The 12,043-nt window shown below is 41.3% G+C and overlaps 1 protein-coding gene across 1 annotated transcript; it reads right to left on the reverse strand.

The window, feature by feature from the left end:
• Positions 1-7,142: 7,142 nt before the first annotated feature.
• LOC114728804 (cytokinin dehydrogenase 5-like) lies at positions 7,143-11,665 on the reverse strand. The gene is made up of 5 exons (XM_028915757.1): positions 11,092-11,665; positions 10,550-10,677; positions 9,706-9,981; positions 8,258-8,520; positions 7,143-7,672 (listed from the first exon to the last, which is right to left on the reverse strand). The coding sequence occupies exons 1-5, from the start codon at positions 11,657-11,659 to the stop codon at positions 7,354-7,356; spliced, it is 1,554 nt and encodes a 517-aa protein (XP_028771590.1). The 5' UTR covers positions 11,660-11,665; the 3' UTR covers positions 7,143-7,353.
• Positions 11,666-12,043: the final 378 nt, after the last annotated feature.

The following is a 12,043-nucleotide window of genomic DNA, read 5'->3' on the forward strand; positions in this document are numbered from 1 at the left end:
AACCATATCAAAAGATGAGACCACCATTTGCATCTGATGGCAGTATTGCCGGTATCTTTTATCTACCTGTAGTCACACAAGAGGTTAGTTGTTTGTTAATATTTGAGCATATTGTTAGAACACAAGTGCTGGCCAAGGAACAAAACTGCATTATTCAAGATCAGATGTTGAGAGACAAGTTTAGGGTGCTTTCTCCACCACTGCTGTTGCAAGTTAGCTTTCTTTAATCAATCAAAACCTGCTCCTATCCCTAATTAATGCAATTGGAATCTCAATAAACCGCCTATCATCATAGCTATCCTGCTCAACTATTTGAACTAGTATAGTATAAACAGATACAGAGATTCAATCTAGAGACAATGTATCAAAAACAAACATCTATAGAACAAAACAAACCATGTGACCCAATCATAGTGGGGTTTGGAGATAAACCTCGTCTAACATGGACAAAAGCTTCGCCTTCTTATCCAACAAACTCTGCCGTTCTGCGGGTGACAATTCAGATGAGGCATTGGCAGATGAAGCATTAGGGTCCTGCTTCTGCATAGACTGACTGGTAGACTTTTCATCAGATTCTTTGGAGCCATCTAATCCAATGTCACGGGAACCTTTGTGCTTTTCCAGTCCAGGTTGCTTTAAAGCCTTTCGTACATTAACAATTTCATCAAGCAATTCCTGTGCTGCTTTAAGGTATTGAGAGTTTAAGGCAGCGTTTCGAAAAACCTTGGGTCCCATGCAGACACGACGGATCATTGGGGACTTCCTTGTGGTAGAGTGAGAAGTGCGGATGGTACAAAGCCTCCTTTTGGATGGAGTTGTTAAAACCTCCAGAAGACACAGGTGCCATGCATTCAGCACCTTCGTCATCTTTAAGAGAAACAGTGCCCTTAAAGTTTGGAAGACTTGGAGTCACAAATGACGAAAAGCCGGTGGAGGGATAGTGGTATTGGAAGGGAGGAACAGGCATAAGCGTGCCAAGGCTAAGAGACAAGCCCTGGCTCTGTATGTTCTGTTCGCTGTCAACGAGCCCCAGTGGCGTCCTTGAGAAAGATGGATCACCTGCTGCAGTGTTGGAATGCCCATCAATAGATTGCATGGCCACAGTGTCACCTACGCTTGTGATGAACTTCACCTCATTTGGCTTCCTACAGTTTCTGTAAAGTTATGAGGTAAAAGGGAATTTCCAGACAACATCTCCGCGTAGGACCCAGAAGAAAAAGCTTGGTTCGGGTACATCATGACATTAGCAGCAAGAGATTGCGATTACAAATTAGAGACAGATTTTCCGATCCCTTCGCGGTGGAGTCAGTATCGAGTATCGACAGTTCGCTAGACTTTCCTGAATCAATTAAATAGATTGACCAAAAAAAAAGTCAGTGGGGAAAGAAAATTGAAAGTTATCGTTTTGGAAACAGAAGAAAAAACGAAAAAAAGCAAGCAGAAGGTAAAAAGAGATTGCGTTGTAAAAATCTAAATAAAAAACGCCAGCATATATGTCAGAGACAGATCCGCAACACAACATCGATAGCATTTAATGTAGGAAATTAACAAATATACTTCTGCCCACAGTTCTCATAGCGATATTGATCTTGTCCTCGTACTGAATCCATTATTAATAAACTACGCAACGTAACGGAATTTTCGCGACTTCGAGTTCAATCATCAGCTAGTGAGCTAAAACACACTGGTTTAAACGGCATGAGGAATTGGATATCTGTTGCCGCTTATACAAAAGCATGGACGATCAAATTACTCTGACATTGCTGCTATGCCCGTTAATCCGTTGTGTGCGCTGTAGTTTGGGAACAGTCCCTTCTCTTTTCAAACGTTTAATCAAGCGCTTGCTCAAAACATTGCCGACACCCCAGTTTACACTCCTGGGGGGTTAATTCTCACTTTTCTCAGTATATTACTCTGCAAAGTCGCAAAATCTACAGCTTTTGACCAATGGCGATTTGCAGTATTTCTTTGTTTCAATGAGAAGTTCATTCAACCAACCAAATGATTTAACAAGCTTCCAACCGAAACAATAAACATATAAATAAAAGAAGAAGACAGTAACCAATCCTCCTTCGAAACCCGGCTTGAGTATCATTATTGCTGAGGGGGTCTGTTGATCTATGGGTGGCTGGAAACTAGACGGCGAGGAAAAAAGGGGATGAAGGGAGTTTTATTATATGAAGAACATTCGCTTGCTCCATAAAAATGGATTTAGACTGAACGAATGAAGCATTTTGCTTCTGCTAACACTCGCCAGTTGGACAAAATAGAGGTAGCAGAAGTTTTGACGCAAGTGAATTGACTGGAAGTCTGGTAAATACTAAATACCGACACACAGTAAATGAACTCTTCCCGAGCTGAAGCAAACTTGAACGAAAAGTTTAGCAAAGATGTCAAATTTCAACCTTTAGCTCAAAACCCTACACCAGAATACCCGCCCCTCCTCATGCCCTCTCATAATGAATTAAAAGCACGAAACAGGATCTCTTCTAAAAAACTTTCTGCCAATCAATCAATCAATTATACAGCAAGCCCATAAAGGAAAGTTCCACACTCATGATAGTATAATTCGAATTCCTCTCCCATCCCCACTCCACAGTAACAAGTCCATTCTGATTTCTGCTATCACTCATCAAAATCAGAAACTCTATCAGCAGCATCATCCACTGCCACTAACAAAAGTACACCATGATGATGATGACAAAAGAAGTTTGCTTTTCTGTTCGGGGATATCATTATTAACATCAAACAGAGATAAAAGAAAAGGAGAAGTGAAATACCTGAAAGGAAGGAAGAGGACTGAGAATCAAAAGGAATGATGGGAGTCGTAGTGGGAAGCAAATCGGGAAAGAGGATCAGAGCAGAAACATCACACAAGTCGCGATGAGACAATCCATGGGGTTCATGTTCCTGCCCACCCGGAGACAAATGCCAATCCCAAGAGATTATATTTGATTCAAACAAAGACCGACCTCCTTATCATTGGAACAACGGCACCAACCAATTAAAAATAAATACTGATATATAAAACACCACAACTTTCTTTAAAAAAAAAACAAGAAGGAGAAATTGTTTACTTTCCCCCATACCAACTACTTTTATTTTATTGGACACACAATTCATTTTTTTTTCCCTTCTTTGCCAAAAAGGAATAAATAATTGCTAAATTTATGTGTCAATCAATATCAATATCAGGTTTCTCACGTGTGACGAACGCCAAGACAAAAGTCGCTAGAAAGCTTGAGAAGAAGAAGAAGCCGTCGCATGGATTGGATGGTGGAGGTAAGGAAGAGAGGGGATGAGGTGGTTGTTTGCTTGGAAGGGTTCAAACCCTAACCACCAGTTGGTGGACCTGTAACTCGTAACCCTCCCTTTAAACCTCCTCTTAAAGGCATCCTAATCCTTCTTTCTCTCTCCTTCTCTTACCAGCATATCCGAAGCTGTTTGGTTCTCCTGCTTCTTCTTTTTTTTTTCCCCCAAGAAAACTAATTAAAAAAATAAGAATATCAGGAGTTGGCTGGATTCGGGGTTTGTAGTAGGTGAAAGTGACAAATTCACGCGTCGACGTGTGTATGCTTCTTGGCTTTCTATTACTATAATACAACCCGCCATTTCCATTGTCAGGTACATCCTCATACCTCGCAGGCAATTTTCTATTGGTGATTTGCTTGCTTGAAGCGTGCGTTTTTCTTCTTCTTTTATTTCTTATTTTTATATTTACAGAAAGGCGAGATGGGAGCCGAATGCCGAATAGGCAGAGAATATGGACAAAGGATTTTTGGAAAACATGTTCAAAGTACCTTGTCCTCACACCTTGAATAGTCAAATATTGAACAGTCATACTCTTCACTCATAACAAGTAAAAATTCCATTGGTGAAGATGTTATCTTCTTTTTCGTTTGTGCCCCGGGAATAATATTAATATTTCCCCGTCTATTAAATGCCTTCTTTTGTGCCTGTTGCTGTTGGCATGTGATTCCCTGACCCATGACTTGTGCATCCCGGTGGTTCTCTTCCACCAGCATTTAATTAATAATCCATTCAGCATTTAGTATGTAAATTAGTTCACTAATTTAAGTAGATTAAGAAAATTAATTATGTTAATTACATGTAACAAATATATATCGTTTTTTCTAAAATATTCTTGTCAATTAAACATATTAGTTAGAATTATCATTATTATAAGAACTATTTTGAAAATATATATATGAGAGATAAAATGAATTAAGATCTTATATTTAAGACTTTATATTAAAGACGGGAAGGAGTATCTGTTTGCATGAAAATTCTCCAATAGCAATCCGAATAATGAGAATAATTATGATGGAAATTTTGTCAGATCAAGCATTTTCAAACAGAGAGAGCATAACATTTCCGTGCTTTCTTGAACTTCTAGTACGCGATTTTCCCACTCGATTGCTTGTCCCCCTTGCCAAACTATAATATTGTGGCACGGCTTAGATTTGCTGTGTTTCTTGTATGAAGACGTAGAAATTCCCTCCCGTCTGCTGAAATTTGGAAGCCCTGACTCGTTCCTCTGCTCCTTCACGTAAGGTTTTAGATTTGCAATTATCTCCGGCAACCGGCTTCCGAAGCAGAGGTCACTTATACCCCACCTTGTTTTATGGAGTCGTGTCAATGTATGAATTGTATGGCTGATGTATTATTTTTATTATTCTGGTCGGGATGGACAATTGAAGTCAACGGAGCTACGGGGTTCTGTACACTGATAAGACGCATCAACCTGAAATTGATTTTCTTAAGCATTTGGCCAGACAGGGCGATTGCTTCCTCGGTTTTATATTATAAAATATTTCCGCGCTCTTTTCCAGTGGTTGCCGACAAGCTTCATGTAGTAGCTGAGATGAGCTTTTTCTAAATTTTTCTACCCACCTTCCACAACCACAAGTGGAACTTGCCGTTCATGTGTTCGCGTCACGTTTATTAGATGCATGCTTTTGGCTTGCTTCTTTTTATTGCTTCTCTTACTCTCCCTTTTCTTTTAAACAGAAAGAAAGGTGTATAATTTGAAAAAGATTATCCTCTTTTCCATACCCAGCTCGGCGTCCTAATTAAACTTAGCCAATTAATGCTTATAATGGTGATAGTAATAATGATCAGTTTTATAGATCTCTTTTCCTTCCTTCTTTCTTCTTCTTTTTATTTCCCAGTTTTGTTTTTTTCCCCAGTGTTCTATAGAAAAAGATAAAATTAGTTTAGGTCATGCTCAACACAAGACGTCTTCTTTCATTGTCATGTTTTCACCCCAACCCTTACGGCCTTTACTGTCCCATTTCTGATAAAGCTTGAAGCAAACCGATTGACTCTGCCCCTTGAATTCAAATGAACAATTTCATTCTCCCATTTCTGATAAAGCTTGAAGCAAGCCGCTTGACTCTGCCCCTTGAATTCGAAGGAACAATTTCATTCTACTTGCTACGATTTTATTTATAATCATCATGCTCCCTATTTCCTTGGCGTTATGCGTTGTGAATCAAATTCACTGGATTTTGACTCTACTGTGGACCTGGCTTCTGGAAACAGTTGGAATGCAGGATGCTACGTTACGTTTCATTTATGAAGCATGCATCCTTCTTATGAAAAAATTGTGAATGCTTTACGCTGATGCGACTGTGAACTCCTGTGCAATCAGTTTTGGCCTAAGTGAACCATAGTGCATTAATTTTTTCCTTCAGACCCAATTAACTGATAATATCTGCGGCACTGGCAGTGAATTATTGGTGATTTTATCTTGAAAATGAGTCCATACAATAAAGATATCGCGCTGACAGAAAACCATTTACTTGCGTAACAGTGACAGGCTAAGATCACCTTAGAATCTGGGTGTCTGCTAAGGGTCGTACTGATGTCGAGAATTTTTACTATCCCTTACCCAAATCACCGGTTTTACTCGAAGCTCACATGCTTGCAGCTGTCTGCTTCGGGATGTGCTGTGTAGGATATATTGTCGATTGTCGACGTACTAACGTAGCTGGGCGTAAAAACCAGCACCGTGTGTTTGATGCTGCCTGGATTGAAGAAAGGTGCAATTTTTGAGCGCTTTTCATGGTTCCTAGATGTTTCTTGGACCCCTGTTTCTTCACAAATAACCGGGACTCTCAAGAAACAGAGTAGCTTTGCCCTTTCTGTTAGGTGATGACACCTGCAGAGTTTAAACCACGGAGTTTTGTGATTGAGTAACCATGAAATTCATACTTAGGTTTGAAAGATCAATTGATTCATGTTGTTTTGTCCAGTGCTAGTTCCCGTCAGATTTGAAGTCTAGAGATATAAGCTCTTTGTGCCTCAGGCTTGGCTGCGGATGAATTGTGCTCTGGTGCTTTATCCTTTTTTGTTGTTTTTTACATTTTAGTAAAATGGTGTTTTATCCTCTGGTCAAAGTGCTGGCGTAAAATCTCTGGCCTTAGTACTTAGTAGCACCTTCGGAATCGGCATTTGGAGGATAGTTTTTCTCTTTCTGTCTGTTTTCTCATATGACCTCAGCATATGGAGTGTAGTTGGTGTTCATTCAAACGTGATAAAAACAGGAAGATGCTTTTTTGTCGCATTATGGGGAGGCCGCAGTCACTCTGGGAGAATCAGTTTAGTTTACATCGGCTTCTCGTATGATCCTGTTACGAGGGATGAAGATGGCGATGGCTCCATATTGATAAAAGAGTAAGCATACTCGCTGCCCCCAAAAAAAAAAAACAGAGAGAGAACATCCTCCAAAGTTAGACCTACCTTCAGGTCAGCATGCATGCATGGATATTTAGAATTTGTCATTACATATTTTTTAGTTGTCAAGGTAATTAATTTTTTTTTTCTTCCACACCTGATTGTAATTTTTTCTTGTTGGCCTTTTCTATAAACTTTTTTTTTTGAACTAGAGACTGAAAGGTAAACCACCTAACGCAGGTACTACCCAAACAGTCCGAATATCCTACTTATATACATTAACACACTCACATATCTATCCGATATGGGGCTTGAGAGCACCCACAAGAGACCCCGCCTTCTCTATAAAACTAGATGGGGTGAAATAAGTTAAAAAAATTGATGCGGATGGAATTATAAATTGATCATGTTTAGAAGATGGGGAAGTCAGAAAGGAGAAGGAAGAGGGCGAGAAAAAATAGTCAATCTGACATTTTTGCTGTCCATCTGTAATAAGCTGCTGTACTGCCTAACGTAGATGAGTAAGAATCGTAATATGTACAAGGAGCTGAGAAGCAAGGCAAGTAGCAACTAGAATCTAGAATAGGTAAAGAGTGAAACGGGCACTCTACAAGGCCATGCAAAACGACGTATAATTTGGCCTTGCCGTCACCCTCCAATCTTGTCGTTTTGTATTCACATATCGGAGGTAGCGGCGGTGAGGGGCTTGAAAATGCGCTGGCCTGAGGCTAAGATGCGCCGGGGGTCGTACAGCGCCTTCAGGTGAGAAAAGCGGGCCCACTTATCGCCAAAGTGGTCCCTCCACTCCTCCTGGGTGGCGTAATGGGGCAGGTACTGTTTCACCTCGATGCTGGCGTCACGGCAGAAGCTCAGAATCTGGCGGTTCTGATCGCTCAGCATGCGCAGCGCCTGGCGGTCCACAGCTGATCTCAGAAATGCCACCAGGTAAAAGACCTCCTCCTCTGGCGTCACCACCGAGCTCCGCTGGTCCCACCTTCACAATTCACAACATCCTTCAGTATTCTTTTTTTTTTTTTTTTGGGGTTAAAGCATGGGTATTCATTTTACTCATGCACTGGGGTTTCAGAGGTTTTTTTTTTTTTTTTTGCGACCTTTGGAGGTGGTTCCTTCATCACTACTTGAATGGGCCTGTTTGCGTTAAATACACTACTAAAAAGGCCATGGGCCCCCTTTGAAGATCTAGTCCTGACAACAAAATCTTCCGAGTTGGGTCATCACGGCCCTCCCTTTCCCATTATTTTTGTTTGCTTTTACACCCGAATGACTCGTGTATGGTGTGTTCATGTTGGCCTTTTGTAGCTTTCAGACGTCCGTTTTCTCATATCAACCGAAAGGCAAACATGTCTTCAGTACTGCCACGTATTGTATTATCCCCCCCCCCCTTTTTTCCCAGCCTGCCCATCACCTATGGGCGCATGCATGCATGACTCGTGAAGTGTGCCGTGGCCTTATTAAGTAGACACACACAGAGACACACACGACAAAGACATGCATGATGAAACGAAAATAATAAATAGAGAGGTGGGCATGGCAAGCATGCGTGCATCTGGGGACTTACTTGTTCTTGTTCATGGGGTAGACGAGGATGGGCCCACTGGTCTTATTTCCCAGAATGCCCCTGAACACGCCCTTGTCGAAATCCGCGATCCTTGATCTCGGAACAAAAAGGTTCAGCCACGGATGCGGCACTTCCCACAAACCCTTGGATCTCATCTTCACCTCCGCCCTGTGCACTCGGTCTAGAAAATCCACGTATGGCAGGTCTGTTGTGAACACCGTTTTCGGTATGAAATCTAACTCTTCAAGCATCGCCTCTATTTCCTGCATATAAGTCCGATCCACAATAATTTCATCAGCACCAAACCCATCCATAGTTACACGTACGTATGCAAACAAAAAAAGGGTAAGCAGATGCTTCTGTCCGAATGACCTCCATTATAATTATAATATTTATTTATAATATAATATAATACTATACATGGTTAGGAGAATGTAAATAAAACAGAACCTCGAACGAGGGAATAATCAGGTCAGTAGGCCGCCTGGTTTACGTTATTAATGTATTATGAATGTCAATAAACAATTCCAATGCTTGCCTTGATAGATTCCAGAAAATCTTGTGTATTGTCTCGTTTATCATTTATGTTAATCTCATTTTGTCTGTATAAATTGGCCGTGGCGCTTGGAAAGAATATCATCTATATACGAGAACAAATGATAAATTAAAAGCCAGTGTTCGAAGCTCAATGATTCTAGTATTCAATACGAAATGTCTCTATTCCTCCGGCGGTGCAACAGAAGGCTACCTTTCCATGTTACTTTTGCTTCTTGTCAATCAATTATGTTATTTATTATATACACACACACACACATATATATATATATGTATGTATATATGCGCGCGCGCGCGCGCGAATACTTTTGGAAGTGGCTTCTGCCAAAGTTCCTAGAGAGAACCAATCATGAAAAACTACATATTCTTCTGTCTAGAACACTACAGGGATAAGACACTGATTAATCGAATAATTAGTTCAACTTCACATAAATCTTTTGGAACAACTTTCCGTGGATTAAACAAATAATTCACCCGATTTGATCCATTATGTTTTAAATTATTGCATGGTTTTCTATTTTTGGCGTTTCTATCCGGCAGCAAATATTTATAAATAATGTTCAAGTTAACTTCAAAGTAACAAAACTGGACAAAGATGCCCCACTAGTTAATGTTTTGTGAGATTGAATTGATTGGAGCCAGTTATCCAAGAACAGCTTGCAGGTGTCATAATTTAGAAGACAAGCATAGATACAGGTGGCTTAGTATATAGTAGTCAGCAAATTGATAATTTAATAGAGTCCAGCAGAGCAAAATAAAAAGGCACCTACGTTCCTTATGCCAAATGGCCATATTACGTGTCGATTTATAGGGGGCGCTTGAAGTGATCCCCCCCCCCCTCACAATGCGAGCAATACATAGTAAAAAAGTCAAGGTGCATTAAATGAGCGTACCTGATCAATAATATCAGCATCCTCATGCTGGTAATTTTTGGTAATCTCCAAGCAGTACAAGACACCCTCGTCCGATTTGAGGGATTCTATTTTCACCGGGTTACTTGGTGAAAAGAAAGAGGACCTCCAGTTATTGATCAGTCCTTCATCTACGATCACAAATCCTTCCACGTAGTCGAATCTCTCCTTTGATGGCTTCTCATGCAGCGAGATCAGAAACTCTTGGTCCTTGGTGAAGGCTGAGAAATTGGAGTACAGGACTCGTATCCAACGAACCTGTGCGTACGTTCGAAGCAGTAATGTAATTATAACTAAATAACTGTAACTCTAAGATATCCCATTTAACTTATATGTTGAAAGAATTAAGAGAACGACACATCAACAGAATTTGCCAGCTATGTATAGTAGATACGGAGCTACTCAAATAGACCACTCCTCAACCCTTGAAAACGATTTTTTTTTTTTTTTAACGTTTTGTCTCCGAGGCAAAGAAAAATTTGCCAGGAACCACGTGTCATGTGTCCTGCCCAGGAACAGATGAAAACCCACCTTCAACAAGTTCCTCGAAAGATAAATACGGAGAACATGTGATTGTTTTTCCGTAGAGCTGATCATTTTGCAAATCATTATCTTTCTATATATATAAAGAGAGTAGAGGTAGCGTTCTCATTTTAAACGTATTATTGAAAAAAATGAACCTTTTTGCTTGATGTGCTAATGATCTATATATAGAGAAGAAGCAGAGAAGAGACAGGTAAATTGGGTTAGAAATAAAAATTATTCAGGTTATAATCTTGATTTAAGAGATAGGAAGCAAAAGAGATATTTATGATTAACTAAGTACCCTGTGCGGAGCTGGCTCAAGAGCAACTCTAGCTCTTGTGATGATGCCAAATTGTCCAAGACCTCCGAGAACGGCATGAAACAACTCCGTATTGCGCTCTTCTGAACAAGTCAACAGCTCACCTTTACCTGTTCCATTGAGAGAGGGGAAATTAAAGTGAATCCGTCATCAGCGACCCTGAAATAATCGGATTAATTAACCATGCTCGGGATAGTCACGATAATTTATTTGGAAATTAAGCGTAACCAATTACAGAACAAACAAAATAGTAACGCGCAATAGTGTTAAATACTGGTTCTATTTCTATATTTGAACAGACATGAACGACAACATACATGAACGCGGAGCAATAACAAACGAGTACGTTAATTATCCAAAATGGCATGAAAAAAGATTAGCTATACTTTATTTAATTAGCAACGAGAGGATGTTGTTGATTTGGGTGAAGTCTGAGTAGTCAAGCACAAAGCAAGCTAGGTTTAAAGAATTGCTGTGCATCACAGTCAGATGGAAGGTTGAGGAGGTAAGTGGGAAAAGCTAACCGGTAACGACGTCGAGCTCGTAGACATTGCTCATCTGAGGGCCATGATTGAAGGTCTGGCCACTAATGCCGGCGTTGGATAGGGTTCCGCCCACAGACAAATACAGATAATCAGTCCACGACTTTGGTGCCAACCCATACTCCAGAGTAGCCTTCAACACATCTATCCACAATTCCCCTCCCCACACGTCCACGTACCTTCCCTTCTCCCACACTCTCATCATTCTCTTCCTACTGCTCATCTCTACCACCACCCCCTTTCTCGCCTGAGCCTGCCCGTTTATCGAGTGCCCGTGTCCACGAGCCGACACCGTGAACCCCTGCGCCGACTCGTAAGCCGCCTCCACGAGCCGCGCCACGTCCTCCGCCGACCCCGGCTCCATGACTGCCAGGGGCACCGCTCTCGTCAGCATTCCGAAATCTGCAGACGCCTTTTCCACGTCGGACGTCTCCACGCTCAGCCGGCCTTCGATTCCGAGACGGAGGAGTTCCACGGGCACCACCGTGAATCCTACGGTCACGATTAACCGGCATATAGCGAATGCCAGCACAAACTTGGTTGCCGCCATTTCCGGGAGTTGGTTTTTCCTGTTAGGTGGGGCAGGTATATATATGGTGGTGCTGGAGGTGGGGAACAAGAAAGGGTGATGGGGGGATGCGATCGAGGGATGGGAATTGCGCAGAGAACAAAATCTTGGAGCAGCGCTGTGGGACGTGGCGGAGTAACGTAGGCCTGGATTGCGCTTTAAAGATTTTATACGCAAACATGCACAAAGATTCCCTCCTCTGCAGCCCTTGCCCTTGCCTTTTGATGATAGGGTTTCATGAAGAGCTGGTTCCCCGCTTCAATATAGGAGCAAGGAATCTATGGCACTTTAAATTTCTGTCTGCTCTGCAGCTCGGCGCTCGCCACTTTTCTTTTGAATATGGGACAAAGAAGGGAGTGAGACTGA

This window comes from Neltuma alba, unplaced genomic scaffold, assembly GCF_004799145.2.
Source record: "Neltuma alba isolate B1F8T4 unplaced genomic scaffold, ASM479914v2 tig00002452_pilon, whole genome shotgun sequence".
In the NCBI taxonomy this organism is placed as follows: Eukaryota; Viridiplantae; Streptophyta; class Magnoliopsida; order Fabales; family Fabaceae; genus Neltuma; species Neltuma alba.